Below are 18976 nucleotides of genomic sequence, written 5' to 3'. Positions count from 1 at the left end.
ATAGCATAAAAGAAGGCTTGGGAAATGGCTCGACATCCACACGTCAGAGCAGTTCATGTTAGATAATGTGGCTTTTGTCAGCCCTGAAGTACTTGAGCAAACTCATGTCTGCTGCTTACATCTGCAACATAGAGGAGTTTAGGCAGCTTATCCACATGAAAATAAGAGTTGAAATGATTTTCAGCAATTATTCAGTGACTGCCTTGATAGTCGATAAATAATTTCAGTTATTTAACAAGCAGAAATACGATCGATTTGTGATGATTTCCTGCTTTTCTTAGTCATATATGATTCCCAACTGAATGTCTTTGATTTTGGTCTGTTCTTAAAACAAGGAGACTGAATATGTCACCTCTGGAAAATTTTTCTGGCCATTTTTTGCTATTTTCTGACATTTCATTGACAAAACAATTAATTGATTACTCAAGAAAATAATCAGCAGATTTATGAATAATGAAAATAATTGTTAGTTGCAGCTTGGAAAATTTTTAGTTTGACCTGATGGTGGCGCTAGATTAAAAATTTAGGGGAACACCAAAGTGATTACAATTCATCCTGAGGTGGACATGAATATCTGTACCAAATTTCATTGCAATCCATCCCACAGTTTGTTGAGATATATTTCAGTCAAGACCAAAGTGGTGGACTGACCAATTGTCTGACAGATTTGCCATCACAAGAGCCATGCCACTAGCATAGATAAAAAGTTTGCAGCCCACCCATCCCATAAAAGCAACCTGCTGAACAGAACATACAGGACTATTTGTTGTGCGTGCTTCCTTATTACACGTTTCAAAAATTAGTCATTCAGCAATGGACATTTTTGCCAACCAGCTCACTAAAAAATACAAGCTGATTCCCTTAGTTTTTATGCCATAAAGACACTGACAGGCAATTACAGTAGGCAGGAAAAACCAAAATTATAGAGCGCACAATGTTGACGTTTGGAATGGTGCTTCCATGGTTCAGCCTGCAACAAAAAGAGAAGCAGTGTGAAAGGGATGTTGTGCAAGTGTGCTGTCAGTTATCCATCAGTGACATGATTACACCCCATCCCTTGAGAGAGACAGACAGAGATAGTGAGGATGTAGGATGTTAAAAAAAAACCCTCTTCAGTTTCTGGTCTGGAACACTTCTTCAGCATGAACTGATACTGTAACAGAATTTAAATACAGTCATATGCTTGTCAGAGTAAAGTATGAGCTAAGGGAGAAAGAGCTGACAAAACAGGAGCCTATAGAGCTCATACATCACCAAATTGCTACAAGGATGCTTTGGGGACGCTGGTGCTAGATGGAGCAATTTTCGGAAACCTTCCCACACCTTTCTAAATGACAGCAGGCGCTTTATTTTTCTTGACAGCAAGTAATGACAGAGCATATTAAATCACTTATCTCTTCTCATTTTAGTTACTTGATATGGATAATCAAAATTCAGTACTTGTTAAATTATTAAAGAAAAGACAAGGACGAGAAGCAGAATGTCACAGAAGGTTAGGTTTTCTTTGATTTCTCGCTCCTTAGGCAAGCACTGTTCACTATAAGAATCTAGCCTTTCCTCAAGTATTATTGATCTAGTCGAAGTGGTTCTGTCTGCTCTCCTCACAGCTGAACCGCTTCTGAAGCGAAGCTATTTGCCATCAAGTCTTTGTGGACATGCGCCATGGGATCTCCATTCACTGCACAATCCTCATTTTCAGCACTTAATAAGTTTGGGCTTCCATGTTGATGCTGTGGCTGAAAGACGTGTGTGCGCACACACACACACACACACACACAAATGGGAGAGCGTAAGGTAGCAAAACAGGAATATAGAGACTAGTGTGGGGATGTAGCTGATTTCCCTGGTGAGCTTATATCTGAGCTGCCGTCACCTGTCTCTTCTCTGGGATAGAGGAGCCTTAATCAGGAACATGAAAGTGTCTCCTGTGGTGCTGCCTCCTGTCTGTGTCACTCGCCTGTCTATTACTTGATTTACCATTGCCTGGGTATTAGTTATTTTATTTTGTGTCCGGTATGAGAACTCTTGCTTTTATATAAGTAGAGAAATTCACATCAAAACTTGCATGCCAAGTTATTTTGGGTGAAGACACAGATCTACGTAGCACCTTGGAATATAGTCTCATTTAACTCAGCTCTTCTATTTGCCGCCAAGGAGACCTCTTTATAATGTGATTGGTGTTGACATAAAGTTTTTACATAGTACTGTCCCTCACACATCTCAAGTAAGTCTATTTATATTTTTGTTAGTGGCATTTTTTCAACAGTTTGTTCCTCATTTCTGTTGCAAAACCTAGCCTAGTGGGATCCCAAAAAATAAGGACTTTGAAGCAACAAAACGCAAGGGATAAACTTTCTGGTGCCACATTCCATTGCCCCCTCATTGTTTTACATTTATATACGATAAATATTTTTGTGTGCATTGAAAAGTCTTTTTGTGGAGAGAGTCATTTATATATAAATCCCAAAATACATTTGTGAATCCTTCTGTGTGCATTCATTAATTTTGAGACTGATCTGACTCCAAAGAAGTCGGACTTTTTACCTACTTTTGTGGCGAAGGATTACCTTATCTCAGCAAGCAGCGGGAGCTTTGTCTTCTGTAACTCAACATGTGTGATTAGTTCTCATTGTGTAAAAGTGTAATCTGCACAGATAAAGCCTTTTCCTTAATACAGACTCTTTTTAAAGTTCTCAGAGAGCCTGAACACAGCTTTATTTGAATATTCAAAAAACTCCTATTTGAATTTGAAATGTAAGGAGTCTATTATACAGGAAGTGTGATAACCTTTCCAACACTGCAGTGCTTGCAATGTAACCTGAATATAACTGACTCGTAGTTAACAATTGTAAGATTCAGCAGAGCAAGTTGTGCGGCACTTTCTCTTGAGTCTCAATACTAGGAAAATATATGTGGACTTGGTTGCCAACTAGATTCTGAAAAACTATTTGGATGTTTCCTCGACCATTAGAGTATTCTGGCACTAACACACCCAGGTGGAGCACATAATCTAGACAGATTATTTTTGGCACCCTAAATAAATGTAGCAGGAAATCATCAGATTTGACAGATATGCACAACATATTCCCATGTCCTGCACCAAGATTTCATTAAGCGCCTCTTCTTAATGGATTCACAATGTCTCCATTTTCCTTTTTTCCGCCCAGCGTGTGCAATCTTTTCTGCCTTGACCAGAAACCTGCACGTTGAGCTGAAGCCCATTCAAGCATGAGAGTCAGTTTCATTACATTTACATCAGAAAAACAAAACAAGGGAGTGTGGAATAGCTACATGAGCGTGCTGTGTTTGCACCAGCAATCTGCATTACCATTTCAGGTGGATCGGACTGATGTCCACCGGGTTGCCAAAATCTGAATTTGAAATGCAGATAGAAATTTACAGTCCAGCCCACTTGCTGAATGTGGTCTTAGTTGGAGCATGCGGTGTGGCTGCATTTCAGTTCAGCTCAGAAAAGAACTATGCATGATTGTTCATGAATAAAGGAATGCAGAAAATGTGCTAAACATAGCAAAAATACGCAGGGGGACGTTTTGACTAAGCAAAGTCGCTTTATTAAGACTGATCAATGCATGACTTCACTCTAAATACTTTTTTTATCACTTTATAATGTGAATGGGACAGATTTTCGGTGTTAAAAATTACAATAAGAGGAATCAGTGCAGGGAGTAGTTTTAATTGTGCTGTAGTTGACAAGTGACAGAGCTTATACTTGTGTTTTGGTGAAGAATTCCCAGTAAAACTGTCAGCGGTTGAAATGTGTTGAGGTTTATTTTGTCCCATGCTGTCACTAATAAATGTCACCGAGCCTTATTTAAATGCAGGGATTGTATCTATGTGGGTGAAGGGCTGCGGTATCTGTGTTTCTCAAATAGTTTTCATTGGGTGGGTTAGACTGCTTTGATGCTCACATTTATAAGCAGCTCCGCCTTCATGGATAGAGCTCAAAGCACTTATTATAGTCAATACCACATATATACCTCCTACCTTTTTAAATCCCTTCTGTGTTATTTTGTTTCCTGTCTCTGTGTTGGTAATTCCTAATGTTTTTGCCTTCATCAATTTAACTATATCTATACGGATGTCATAGTGAATTAGGAAACCTACTAAAAATGGCATTTAGTTCAGTCTTCCATTTTTCCTGCTTGAAGAAATTTAAAAAAGATTTTTTTAAAATCAGCTAATATATTAAGTAAAAATAAATCAATCAATGTTTGGGATGTAATGTGCCACAGCCAGTGTTAGGTAGCACTATTTAAGGAATAGTTCAACATTTTTGAAATACACCTATTCGCTTTTTTGCCGAGCATTGGATGAAAACATCAGGACCACACACATGTCTAATAATTGCATAGCTACAGCCAGGAGGTTCTTAACTTGTTGTTTTTACACTTCAGGTTTGTACAGATTAAACAAACAAGGTATAACATGTTAATTAGTGAGCTTTAAAAGTGTTGGCAGGTGAATTTTGTCACCTTTAGAAAGAGCCAGGCTCAGTTGTTTCCAGCCTTTATGCTAGGATAAGCTAACCGGCTGCTTGCAGTAGCTTCATATTTAACAAACACATGAGTGGTATCGATCTTCTGGTCTTATTCTCCGCAAGAGAAATACATGTATTTCCCAAATGTCAAACTACTGAGAGAGTAGTAGCCACATGGCAGGGCAGTCATATCAGCAACAGGAAGGGCAGAAAACAACCTAAAAAGAAAGTATAGCAGAGCTATATGAGGCAGAACATGCCCTGTTTAAAAGCATATTATTGTCTGTTTGTCATCTGCTTGCTGCAGTGGCTTTAGTGACAGGCTTAACTGGTTATTCATCGTCTGACTCGATGTTGTTTCAGACAGTTCATAAAGATGAGTGACAAGTGTTGGAACGTGAACTAGTTTAGCTGAATGTCAGGAGGACGGCTATGAAACCAGACCGTGTTGACTTGAGACAAACTGTGGTGTATCTTTTGTAAAGTAATGCATTACAAGAGCACAACCATTTTATGAACTTGTTTAATTGTCTTGGTGGGAAAATGACACTTGACTAAAGAGAGTTTAACATGTGGAAAACAAAACAGACCATAGGAAGCAGACATTTGTGCAACTCCAAACTTACCCACTCATCCTGACATCACAAGCAACTGTGCAAATATTCTTTCAGGGTCCTAGTTGTTACTCTGTCCTGATGTAGACAATGGTAACCATAGTAAAAGTATTTACTTTCATTCAAATGGGATTCAAATGAGTATCACGCACAAAGCAAATTAACTGCCACATCTTTCCTCCACTCTGAAGAAAACTTTAAAAGTCTGGTGAGTTAGGAGGTAAAGAGAGAATGCAACTTTTTTCAGTGCAGAAATGGCATTAAAGTTTTTTTAGTTTTTTTTTTTTTGGGTGCATGAATATAATCAGACAATTTCAGGGCTGAACGCACACAGAATATTGAGCATCTTTATTGTTTTGCGCTTTTCCTGTAAATACACGAACATTGTTTGTCACATATTCAACAGATAGAAGCTGGTAGGCCACTGCTTTGTTCTCTCACACTTTACTGAACTGCTGATGAGCTGTTTTGGATTTTAGCTGTCAGATTTTCGTTTCCACACACCTGCTCGTGCGTTTACCTTAGCCTGAACTCAGAGAGGTCTGAAATGTGAATTTGAATACCGAAAAAAAAAACCCTGCAGCACCTCATTTTCAGTCGGGCCATGGCAGCCTCTTCTTCTCTGCAGCCCTCTGGCTCTAACCCCTCATCTCAGCCCATTGAGACACTTCTGCTGGCACCCTCCTCCCATCCCCCTCTCAAGCACTTTGTCTCCATGGCAATGTTTTGAATGAAATTTAGGGCAGGAAAGGTTGAGGGTTTTTTTTTTACCCGGGGAGCTGTAAAATTAGCAGACCTCTATAGAAACTGCTGTGCTTAGTGTATTTAGGCAGACACTAAGTGGTATTGATTAATGTCATTCAAATATGTACAGAAAGGATGGTCTTTTAAGCATTCAGAATAATAACGGTTTTCAATTTTCAGTCTAAAAATGTCATGCTGTGTTGGAACTGACCAGATTAGCCCCTCTGAAAAGTAATTGAAAAATGTGTCTCTTCTTTTCTCTTTCACAGTCAGCGGTTTGAAGACTGTTATCGGCCTGTATGGGGAAACACTCGAGATCCCATGCAACAATGGAGACATAAAAGCAAAGGACGTCCTGATCACTAAATGGAAATATGTAAGTCACAGTGGAGGTCAATGGATTCACAATGGTGACGCCCGTCTGACACCCACTTTTCATGTCTGAACCACGCCCAGTCTGAGTGCATATGCTGTGCATTAGAGCATGCATCTGTCCCTCCATATGACACTGCATGAACAGAGGGGGGTGGAACAAAACACTGTGCTTTTATTTGAACTGGAAGCCAATGCCATATGTGAGAGATATATAAGACATGCACTCTACTCTGCTCTCCAGAACAAAGGAGAGGGACTTCCAGGAGACCTGTTGGTCAAGCAAAAAACACAGAATGTCTCAATCACTGCCCCTGATGAATACAAAGGCCGCGTGAGCCTGGCTGCAAACTCGAGTCTGCTGCTTTCTGCGGCCAAACTGACCGACCAGCGGACCTTCACCTGTATGGTGGTGGCTGGTGCAGACATCACAGAATACCCAGTTAATGTGCTGATCTACAGTAAGTACACGCTGGAAAAAGTCTAAAATCACTTTCCTATTTTGAATTGATTTAGTTTAAACACTAAAATGACTGACATGCACAACATGAAGCTCTCAAAACACTTACAATAGCACCCTGTTCATTAACAAATTTTTGTATGTATTGCAGAGGCACCAGCAGGCCTGAAGATTTCTGACAAAGCAGAGAACCTGGAGATTGGCAAACCTACGAAGGTTGGTTTTTAATGATAAACATTGCTTATACCTACATTATTTTAAGCAGTAAACTGTCATGGGAAATCCCTCACTTGAGCCAAGTTATCTTGAGGCATAGCAGAGACCGTGTTACTACAGTAATGAGTTCTTTGAAGTGATTCTCATGAATTAGTAAAGCGCAGAATCCCCCCCCCACTGCAATTAAAACACCCAAAGGATCTGAGGGGCGTTAGAAATGCTTTGGGCATTTCATGGTCTATTGCGCAGAAAACTACTCAGTCCTCAAATACCGGAGAGGGGCTAAAACATTTGCTCGGATGCTGCAGGGTCATTTAAACAGATTTATTCCAAATTCATGACATGGTATATATATTTTTGTCTTCGAGTGCAGGTTTTTGCCATTTTTCTCAAGTTTTTAAATTTTTGTTTCACAGCTTGGAACATGTGTTGCACAAGATGCCAATCCAGCTGCAAATATCACATGGTTAAAGAACAATAATCCTCTGGTGGATGATGGGAAAGGTGTGTATTCTTCTTCATCCTGTTGTATAATTTTAAATGCTAACAAAACAGCTCTTTAAAGTGGTTCTGACATTAATAAATATTACAGATACTATTCTCTCTCTTGACTGGGGCCGTTACTGTAAATTACTCTTCAGTGATGAATTGAGCTTCACTTGCCGACAGTGTGAATGCAGTGTTTTGGTCATTACACCATTTTTTTCCCTCAAGTTTTCAGACAGTGTTGTTTGTTTTCTGTCCAGGGATTTCCATCCACACGGCTGTGCTGGTAGACCCCGTTACTGGCCTTTCGACTACTTCCTCCATACTGGAGTACTCAGCCAAGAAAGAAGACACGGACGCCCAGTTCACATGCAGCACCCAGCACACTGTGGGCTCAAAGCAGGTGTCCCCTCCAGTGACATTCAGCATCACCTGTGAGTCACCAAACCCAGCTAACAACTTACAGTGGATCTACTTTCCACTTTCTAAACTGCACCAACAGCTCTCTGCAGGCGAGCTGTTGTCAAATTAACATTTGCACAAAATAAAAGACTCAAATGTTGGTTGATTTTTTTTTTTCAGTATTGTCATCGCCACAAGCTATGAAAAGTTAATGCTCTCCCATACAATTTTTGTGTCCCACTTGTATCATAATTTTTTTTTCTTCGTCTTTTGAGGATATTTCAAAAACCTGCTCTCAGACTTCTATAATATTTAATATAAAGTTAGTTGGTTCCACACATTTCCCACAGATGGATTTCTAAAGGATTAGCTTGACATTTTAAGAAAGATCGATACCACTGTCATGTCAGTACAGTAAATACAAAGTTACAGCCAGCAGTTGGTTAGCTTAGCAAATAGATGATTATTGTACGGATCAAATGGACAAGATGTAACGTTTTAATTGGTGAGCTTTAGGGGTGCAGATTTCTGTTTTTACCTTTGTGCAGAGACAGGCTAACTATATCCCCTTGTTCACCGTCTCCTTAAGTAGCTTTATATTTAAGCAAGTAAGTTCTGTCTGCAATATAAAGAATAAAACAAAAAAACAATTGCAGGGTTTCTTAACTTCCAGGAAAATTTACTCTGGCTAAACACTTTTATATACCAGGTGGATTTGTTTAAGAATTTTCTTATTGGTATTTGTGTTTTTTCCCTTTGTGAGTATTCCAATTTTAGTTTGTACTTCTTTAATACATTTTGACAGAAGTGAAACAGTGGTGCTGTCTTAAATTCTGAGCTTCAGTTATTAACGTGGGCATGTTTTTATTGACTGTAATGTGATTTTGATGTATTTGGCGAGTAAACAGCTGACATGAATTTGAAAATCAGTCAAAGGTACCACTAGTCTGACTGTTTCTTTGAAGTCATGTTTTTTCTTCAGCATCACATACAGTGCTGGGCTTTTCAGAACTACATCAGCAGCAGCTCCTGACCCACAAGCTCTCAGCGAAAACCAAGAAAAACTCTTTTAAAAAACCTCAGCAGTAGCCGGTGGAGACAGACTGTTTGTTTATTAATGTTTTTTTTTTCCTTCTGTAATTCATTTGCTTCCAGCCAAGAAAGACAACAGAAAGAGCACCCTTTAATCGTGACAGCTGAAAAATTAGATGTAGATTCTGTAACTCTGTTGTGGGATTTATACCGAACGCAGCATTAAATATTGAAGTTACCTGCTCAGTGTGGCCTTTAAAGTAGAACTTATCAGTGCTTGAACACTTCTTGCAAGAAATGCGAAGAGTTTGTCTCAGATGGAGCAGAAACATTGAGCTTTAAAAGGATTGTTTGGTCGAGTGCCCCAGAATATGACGGCAATTCAGCCATCTCCTCAGCTGCATTTTGCAGCAAACTGTCACTGTCCCTCTCTGCAGTCACCTGTTGGGTGGGTCCGAGGGCACAATCTACACTTGATACACCCTCCGCCCTCACATATGTCTCTCTCTGACTTTGTATCTCTTATTTTGTGCACAGACTTCACAGAGAACATCGCCCTTCAGGTTATTGCTCAGGAACCTCTAGTAGAAGGAGACAATGTGACTCTGAAGTGTGTGGCAGACGGGAACCCAGCCCCTACCAGCTTCAACTTCCACCTCAAGGTACACATATTCATCGATATCTCATCAAATGCTCACAAATTCCATCCATTCATGCTTATCGCAGCTTGGCATCTAAAAGTGTATTCTGTTGTTTTTCTTCAGCAAGGCATTGTAAACTAATCATCTGCCATTGTTTGATTGTACATCTTTGAAGGGAGAGTTGATGAAAGTGGAAGACGCAGATACTTTCACCATCACAAATGTCTCGCGTAACACCACCGGTGAATACAAATGCTCTCTCATTGATGACCCCACAATGGAGGCATCCAAGGACATCACAGTCAAATGTAAGAGACCAAAACATGTATTTCTTGAAAAATAGAAATGGCTGCAATGTTCCACGTGCCAGTGTTCGACGTGTAATTTCCTTTTCTACCTATAATTGTATTTCTTACTATGACATTGAAAATTGTTTGCTAGAGAAAAGAAAGTCCTTTTATCTCTCTTTGCCAGCCTACCTGTCTTGCTGTGCTTTGTTGAGAAAAGTGTCAACCACACTGCCTCTAATCAGCTGCTTCAGCAGGGCCGTGAGCCAATTGCAGGGTTGTATGGTTAACAACAGCAATGTTTTGACCCTTGTCAGGTCTCTGAACCATCTTTTCACTATCCTCTCCACCCTTTTTAGACCTAGACATCAATCTAAGCCCCTCTGGAAATATCATCAAGAATGCTGGTGAGGCCTTAGATGTAACTCTCCATATTGATGCCTCAGGAGAATCAAAGGTCTCCTGGACAAAGGTAAAATCCAATCTTTTACACAACGAAGCCAACAAATGAATGACACATTATGTCCTTATTATTGACAGTGCTGATATTCTTTTCATTTAATTTAGGATAATGTTAAACTGGACAAAGTGCCCAGATTTACCAAGGTGACTTACTCGGACTCTGGCCTCTATGAATGTGAGGTGACGGTGGGACTCCTCAGCCGAAAAGCTGCTTTTGACCTGGTTGTTGAAGGTACGGGCTTAAAGGAAAGATTTTGGGAAATGCGCTTATTCGCTTTGCTTTGTTGCTAATTGTTGCTGAAATCTTATACCACTCTCATGTCTCTATGGCAAACACAAAGCTAGAGCTTAGAGTGACTAGCCTGACTCTGTGCCAAAAAAGATCTGCCTAAAAAATACCCCTAAAGCTCATGAAAGAACATGTTGTATACAAAAACTGTGTAAAACGACTTTTTGTGGTTGCATGGGGGATAGCCAAGCAACCACAGAGACTCTAGTAGTAAGTATTAACAACTACAACTTGGCGTTTTTACACTTATGGACCTTTGGACAGAGCCAGGCTAGCTGTTTTCCTAGCTAACCAGCTGCTGGCTGTGGCTCTATATTTACATTCACACAAGAGTGACAGGTGTCCATATTCTCATCTATCTCTCAGAAAGAAAGCAAACTGATGAAATGCAGCCATGACAAAATGATTTTCTCATTCAGATGTATCTGAAGGGTTACGTCCTGTTGCAGGTGCTCCAGTTATCAGACAGCTGTCCAAACAGCTCGGTGTCGACGGCCAACACAAAGTCTTGATTTGTGAGGCTGAAGGTTCTCCAAAGCCAGCTTTTTTCTGGAGCATCAATGGCACCTCGGTATGCACACTCACACTCTTGCAGGATTAGCCCTCATCATCATTACATGAAATTCTCCCACCAATAATTGTTACAATTTCTAAAGGTCGTATGTATAAATGTATAAACTGCACATACATTTATTCATCACATTTAATTTTTTCATGTACACCTTCTGTACCTGCACACAGAAAATTGAATGTTCCTTTTGGCTTGAGGAAACACAGTATAATAACAAAAAATACAGTATTAATGTAATTATAAATGTAATTATTCATATTATTGCCACATAAGAACTAACTTTGATGATAATGGATGGAAAAAAAGCACAGTCTAAAGTTAAAATCCTCAAGATTTCAGTCCTGGTGGATTTAGCGACACCTGTGATTACCATTAAGTGTGGTTTAAAACTGCAGCTAACACTTCTTGAGCAGCTGCTTTGTCAGGAATACAACAGAGGAGCAACTGGTGTATCTGTTTACAGCACAACCAAGCAAAATCATGGTTTAATAAAGAGGTTAAGAAGTTTTTGAGTAATTTTACTAATAGGAAAGCTGGATTACATGCTGCACCGCTTGCTGGCAATCCTAGGCAGGCAGTTTGAATGGAGCATGAGAATGGCGGACTCTGCCACTAACAATGAAAACTGCCATACAGAGAGGTAATTGATGATTATAAATACATTTAATGGATATTGCTGAAAAATGCACATAATACATTGTATTAAAATGGGTTTGTTTTCATCGAAATCTCAAGGATTATAACTTTAAAACTGATATCTGTATCTTTTCACTTATTGACACCCACTACTGCACTCACTAGTTTAGTGTCATCTAGGATAGTTGCAACCCAACAAGCCAATTTCTCAGTTGCAGATTATGGAGGGAGAGTTTCCCCCATGCACTTGTTAACGTTTGTCAACCGACACAGTTGAATTTAATGATGTATTGGTTAAATAAACAAGATGGATATCAGCTTCAACAAGTGACCACACATCCCATAAATTCTTCAGGTCCTCCGACTACCTAGAAACACACTAAAGGCTGAAACCAAGTTTTCAAAAGACACATCCTTTAAAATGATTTGAGTATTTCTGATCTTTTTTTCCCTTTATTCATCATTCTTTTGCTGATAAATCAACAGTGGTTGTCATAGAAATTCCTGTTCTGACAAATTGTCTTCCTGTGTAAGATGGCAGCAGGATTGTCACAGCATCTTTAGGAAAAAGCATCTAAATGTTGTCAACAAAGTAGCCAAGACATTTTGTAGATAGTTTCTATCTGCAGCAGGTGAATGGAAGACCACTTTTGGCTTAATTTGGCGATACACTTTGATTAACTATAGAGCTATTTATGTCTGGTTCATCAAACAACTTCTGTAAATACACTTGTTCTTTCACTGAACGCCCAGATGCTATAAATTGTTCTTTAAGCAGTGAAGACAAACCACTGAGATGCGCATGTGGTTGTTTAAATATAATGGCACTGTTCTCCTCAAAACAAACCTATGTGTAACATCAGCAGAGATGTGAAGATGTGACTAAACAGAAGCATCATCCGCTTGGACTCTGTGAGGAAACAAAACAATCCACTGTTTGCCCGTGTCTTGGTCCTGAGACAGCTCATGCTTTACTTTTTCTATTCACACTTTACTGCAGAGTGAGTGAATACTCCCTGTTATGTGTATAGCAGGTTGCACTGTTAGTATTTTGCCCAGCTGTCACACTTTTTAACTTATCTAGTCCAAACATTTCTAGGTGGTTGAGCAAAAAACACAGTATTTTGCACCAGACTGTGCTGTAGACAATTTTTTAATGGGCCTTTTTTTCCTTTTGTTTCTGTGGTGTACCTGTGTGCACACTGATAGTAGAAACACTCAGTGAAGCAGTTTGAATTACACATCAACCTGAGGGTGTGTGTAGGATGGTTACACATTCTTTTCAGCCCTTTCAGTCAGTGTCTAACTTCAGAAATAACCTGAAAACCTAAACCTGTGTGTAATAATTAATCAACTCCAAAGGTGCACACAACTCTTTCATCAAAGGACAATACATTGCGGAGATAACAAACATTACTACATTTCAGTCAAAGTTTATTTTTTATCTTCTCATTGCATCCTTTTGAGTCTATTCAGAGAGAATAATGTACGGCTTGAATACAGGCTCAGTAATGGGTATTTACAAAATTGCCACATCCTCTTGTATATGTAGAGGATGTGAAAAGGGTGTTGGCAGTTTGTCTTTGTGTCTGAGATTTTCCTCTGAGACTCAAGTGTCTACATCCCACAGGCACACGCTGTGTCTTTGTCATGGAAAGGCTGAGTCATGTATTAATACAACGTTGCCCCCTAGCGGTACAAAATATACACTTCTTACAATCTGGGGCAAATTTCTAGATCCAACAGAGTAAGGTCAGATATGTAAACACTAACATTTGTGTTTTTGTTTTTGTTCAGCTTGATGAGAGTCCCTTCATCAACGGAAAGATAACACACAAGATCACAGTTGTGCCTACTGCAAATCTGACTGTCTCTTGTACGGTGTCTAATGAGTTTGGTGTGGATACCAGAGCTATAAATGTATCATCCTGTAAGTACAACATGGTAGTATAGTCCTCCAGTCTCTCCGTAATCTTCCTTTATGGATGTTTTCCTACTCTGCTCACTAACTCTTTCTGTCTGCATGTTGACTTACATAATGTTTAGATTCTTAACTAAAACTACAGTAAATTAGCAAATGTGTTTTTGAGGGTAAATGAACCTAATTTAGGATTTTTTTAATCTGTGAATTTAAAAAATCACAATATTGGGCAGACGTAAACCGTTTTGTTTGTATACTTTTGTATAATCAACCAATCAGTTTACTTTAATACAACATTTTAGAGAAAGACGAGCATTAAAAGAAAAGCATGAAAAGACATTGTCAAAACAAAGCATCAATAAATGCATTATTTAAAAATTTGAAGCAAAAATAATTTATGCTTTTCAGGTATTGACAGGTTTCTGTTTCGTTATATTGGTGGTTAATGATCACTGAGTGAAGGCCTATCCTTTTTACTGTCACCACATCACTGTCAACATGTAATTGATGCATGTACTTTGTGCACACTGTGCGTGCAGTGCCTTTGCTCTCTTGCTTACTCATTCCTGTGTGTTTGAGACAACATTTCACCTCTCTTTCCCCCCTCACTCAGTGTTTGTATGTTGGGATGCTGGATCTGTTTCCTCTTTGAACTACTTGCATGCATACGTACAATAGAAGTAGATTAGTAGTATTTTTTCTAGACATCATTCTTGTTTTGTTTTTGTTTTTCTTTTGGTTGGACGTTAATTTTATTTTATATCTGATTTCAGTATTTGAGGAGGTGAGAATGGATAAACAAGGTAAGTTGTAGCAGTCTTCTTGCTTGTAGGAAACGGTGGGGGGTGGGGGGGTGAGTAAAGACTATGGGGGAATCAATTGTTGCTCGCTGAAAGAAGGCTCTTGATGAGATATTTACCTTTATCATCACCTTGGACTCTACAACTGCAAAATCAATCTTTGGACAGTGTGTTTCCATTAATAAAATAAAGATATGAAGGAATAAGAGGAATGGAGCTACCAGCATCCTGACAAAATGTCCACATTGTCCGTAATCCCACTGGCTGAAATCATAAACTGAGAATAATATGTCATTAGCATTTAACTCAGTGAGTCATGACCATGTACAGTGCGGATGTGTCCACTCATCAATGCATTTATTGCATAATGACTTTTTCCTTCCCTATATTCATATGCATTGAGGCCAGAGTTTCATACTGAAATGTGTCTCCCAAGTCTCTGATGCTTCAATTTTCATCTTTGTTACAGACCAATCAGATGATAGCGACCAAACCAAGTTGGTGGTTGGTATTGTAGTCGGTCTCCTCGTCGCCACCGTGGTTATAGGCCTTGCATACTTGGTCTACATGAAGAAATCCAAGTAAGAATTCAACATTAACCTTTCTATAAATCAAGCTGATTGTTGCTCAATGAGCGAATATATTTTTAATTTCAATAGCTTTCTCACTTTTAATTGTACGAACCAATTTTACATTCATCTAAGCCTCCTCTCATTATATACACAACTTCCAGTTGTTTCAAAAAGAACAAATCATGCTTTATTATTTGATACATTTAGACACATGATTAAAATATTATACATATATTATATAAGATAAATGTTATTTTATATATTTTGTGGCCAGCTGAACCAATATGTGTACGTATGAGAAGTCTTATGGCAGAAGAAAACAATTAAGCACAGAACATGAGGCAATTTAGGTCTAGACAGTTTCTAACAACCGGACTAAAAGCTGGGGCCAGCAGATGGTTAGCTTATCTCAGCACAAAGACTGGAAACAGAAGCAGACAACTAGCTAGTGAAAACTAGTTGTAGCTTTAAGGGGTTTAAGTGTCTAGTCAGTTACTTGATTTACTTCCTGGAGTCTGCACTTGCTTGCCAGGAAACCTGGTAGTGATGATAAGACTCCAGGAAGTCTCTGCTCCCGGCCAAGAAAAAGTCCAGCACAACCGTCCCCCTGTAAAACCATAACTTCAGATTTTGTTCAGATTAAACAAGTAAGCTGTAGAGGTGCAGGTAGGCAGATATTTTTTTACCTTTGGACAGAGCCAGGCTAGGTGTTTCTCTGTAGTTTCAGTCTATATGATATGCTAAGTGAACCTACTGCTGGCCTCCGTTTCATATTTGACGGACAGTTATAGAGGTATTGATTTTCTCATCTAACTTTTGGCTACTCTTTTAATTGAATTAACAAAAAAAATAAAACAATTCACCTCAGTGGCTAGGCCGTGTAGGGGCACTGGGGCAGTTTCGCCCACCTGGTATCCAACCCTTTCAACACAGCTTCTTACCGTGTACATTTAGTATGTTTTATACAAATGACTTTCGAGGGAAGGATATCAGCATGTTAGGTAACAATGTTTTATTCTAAACAGGCAAGGAAGCTGGAAGACTGGTGAAAAGGAGAACGGGTCTTCTGAGGAGGAGAAAAAACTGGAGGAGAAAGTGGAGGAGAACAGTCAAAAAGCTGAGGTGTAAAGAAACGGCAACCACCCTTCAGGAGTGTGAAAGGTAGAAAAAAACAAAAAAATTTCCATCATATGTCTAAATAAAGAATAACAAAGTCATTCTCCTTTGAATAACATTGTTTTCATTCAATTTTTTCTTTCCAGTGAGAACATGGAACTTTGCACATTTCTCTTCACCTCTGTCTTTGGGGGGGGAGGGGGGGGGGCAAGTGTATATTGGGATGAAGATGGTTTGGATTTGGTTTCAGGGAGAATTTTACTAAAAAGCATATCTAAACCCCCCAACTCCTCATCCATTCAAAAAAAAAAAAAAGAAAAAAAGAATGGATACTGTATGTGATATACATAACTTGTCTGCACTACTGATAACGTGTAAATTTGTCTACTATTAGGATACATGTTTGTTAGAATGGAATTTGGGAAACTGAGAAAATGCAGATCTTTTTGGTTTTGTCAGTTAATGCGAGTAAAATTACTACTAGACCAGTTGCCTTTGCTGTAAGGATGTGTAGGCCTCCATTAGTTTGTGTTTGACTCTTTGGCCCTCTGAGACAAATAGCAGGAACCGAGGGACATCACCGCCATCCCTTCTTAGTTTCATGTCATCACAGTCCAGACAACCTTTGCCTTCAACATCATTGTACTAAATGTGTTTATTTCTTCATTCAGGCGTAAAAACATGTTGAAATTGAGATGAACTTCCTGAAAGGGCTAAGGGTATATTGTCATACCCTGCATTAGTTATAGATGGTAATATGATTTACATGTTGCATTGCAGGAAGTAGGAGATGTGCCACAGAGTTCTTTGGTTGTTACATGTTATGTTTTTTTTGTTCTTTAATTGTGTGTACCTCTTTACAAAGTAACCAGGAGATGAAAATGAATCATTTTGCCTGTATCTTTTTTATGTACTGTACATTCAACATAACCACTGTAAAACACAAGCAGGTAGATTGTTGAGGGAATGTATAGCATAACTCATTTTACTGGCTTTAGTTTGGCTGCACAGATTGTTTTACACAAAGTTTGTTTTCCCAAGAAAAAATTCTTGTGCCTGTAGACGTTAAAGGATTTTTTTTTTAGCTTACCTGTCAAGGCTGTAAGTGAATACTCAATGTGTGCTCCATCTCTGGTATGATTGTTTATTCTGTAGCTATGGCATCATTTTAGTAATGGAGCACCCAGAGAGGACACAATGTTTGTGTCAAAGTAGCCGTTGTATGTTTGGCTTCTTTTGAAAATCTACCTGTAATTGCTTCAGTTTGTGATGTGCACTAGGGTTCATGTTTTCATGTCAGATTTGTGTAGAATACGATGGAATACGCGCAGCTGTACATGTCACAATTTTGGTCCGTCAAGAGCATTTACTAAATTGGAAAATGTATCAAGACCGGGATGTAATTGTGAAGTGTGTAGTTTTAATTTTCTTTTTGCTATTTATATTGTACAAGATAAAATGTCCTGGTAGACTAATTCAATAATTGTCACATAATTCATGACTTGGATTCAAATCGTTGATAAATAAATTGCTTGCAGACTTTACAAAATATTTAATGAAATTTGAGTCATCAGTAGGTTGCTCAGCGTCTGGTTGAATATAGATTCAGCATGTAATCATTGCAGACCTTCTAGCTATTTGTTGCCTACCTTGTTTAAAATCATCAAATTGGAAGAATGACCAAAGAAAGTAAACATTGCCATGCAAGTATTGTAAATACCTGATGTTTGTTTTTTGTACTTTTGTTTAAAATAAAGTGTACATTTGGAAAAGTTATGCCCACTGAATATTATGTTGTTAAAGTCTTCGTGTTTTTCATTTGGTCATCTTTTGAAATAAAAAGCAACACAGTTCAGACATGTTTTTCACTTGCACACATCCAGAGAACTTCTGGGATGATAAGGTATATGATTGAAATGAATATTGTAGAAAATACAGCATATATATATATATATATATATATATATATATATAAGTATTTTAGAATTAGATTTCCTATATTTTGGTTCATCAACTATTTTAATAGATGCCTTTTTTCTGCTATATGTGTTATGTCAAATATCTCTATGCACAAAACTGATCAGGATTTTGGATTTGACTAATATGTTTTTTAATCTACAACATCAGGATGCCACCTTCTAACAGAAATCGGTTCCTTAACAAGAACCTGCAAGCCTGACAGTTTTAGAAACTAGACGTCAGATTTCAAGGCAGGTGTTGTGTCAGGAAACAGTAACCTAATCTTCTCATCCTGTTGCCAGTGTGATCGCAGACACCTGGGAAACAAATAGATGGATGGATAGGTATGAGATGTGCATAAGCCGCTTGTGATCATATCAGATTAAAACCCATGTCTTTACCATGAACCAGTAACTACATTTACTACAAGTACTATATTAAACAGCTTGTATAACAGTGTACATTTGCTGTCCCCACAAAATAATACATCACACAGCCATTAATGTCTAAACAAAAAACAAAAGGGAGTAAACCCCTAAGTGGGCCCAAAGTGTCAATATTTTGTGTGGCCACCATTATTTTCCAGCGCTGCCTTAACCCTCTTGGGCATGGAGTTCACCAGAGCTTCACAGGTTGCCACCAGAGACCTCTTCCACTCCCCCATGACTACATCATGGAGCTGGTGGATGTTAGAGACACGGGAATGGTGATGGTGTAATGGATAAACACATGCCTTTGGTGTGAGAGACCCAAGTTCAATTCCCCACAGTGACCCGTCTACCATTGTGTCCCTGAGCAAGACACTTAACCCCTAATTGCTCCAGAGGCATGTGACCTCTGACATGTATACCTTTGGATAAAAGCATCAGCTAAATGTAGAGACCTTGTGCTCCTCCAC

At 38.8% G+C, this 18976-nt stretch overlaps 1 protein-coding gene across 1 annotated transcript in view; it reads left to right on the top strand.

Moving 5' to 3' along the window:
* Positions 1 to 17906, top strand: part of LOC119883361 (CD166 antigen homolog A-like) — a 37879-nt gene extending 19973 nt beyond the window's left edge. Inside the window, exons 2-16 of the mRNA XM_038693971.1 lie at positions 6126 to 6232; positions 6473 to 6689; positions 6840 to 6904; positions 7321 to 7408; positions 7651 to 7824; positions 9362 to 9486; positions 9641 to 9773; positions 10112 to 10224; positions 10320 to 10446; positions 10953 to 11074; positions 13508 to 13640; positions 14405 to 14434; positions 14901 to 15012; positions 16029 to 16164; positions 16266 to 17906. Coding sequence (XP_038549899.1) covers positions 6126 to 6232; positions 6473 to 6689; positions 6840 to 6904; positions 7321 to 7408; positions 7651 to 7824; positions 9362 to 9486; positions 9641 to 9773; positions 10112 to 10224; positions 10320 to 10446; positions 10953 to 11074; positions 13508 to 13640; positions 14405 to 14434; positions 14901 to 15012; positions 16029 to 16131 — 1649 coding nt within the window. The 3' untranslated portion in view covers positions 16132 to 16164; positions 16266 to 17906. The remainder of the gene's footprint in view (positions 1 to 6125; positions 6233 to 6472; positions 6690 to 6839; positions 6905 to 7320; positions 7409 to 7650; positions 7825 to 9361; positions 9487 to 9640; positions 9774 to 10111; positions 10225 to 10319; positions 10447 to 10952; positions 11075 to 13507; positions 13641 to 14404; positions 14435 to 14900; positions 15013 to 16028; positions 16165 to 16265) is intronic.
* The last annotated feature ends 1070 nt before the right edge of the window (positions 17907 to 18976 follow it).

The sequence above is a fragment of the Micropterus salmoides genome, unplaced genomic scaffold (genome assembly GCF_014851395.1).
Source record: "Micropterus salmoides isolate LMB-PRFRI ecotype aquatic unplaced genomic scaffold, ASM1485139v1 Ms_hic_scaffold_3, whole genome shotgun sequence".
Lineage (NCBI taxonomy): Eukaryota > Metazoa > Chordata > Actinopteri > Centrarchiformes > Centrarchidae > Micropterus > Micropterus salmoides.
Note: the sequence above shows the minus strand (reverse complement) of the source record. Positions and strands in the feature narration are given on the sequence as shown.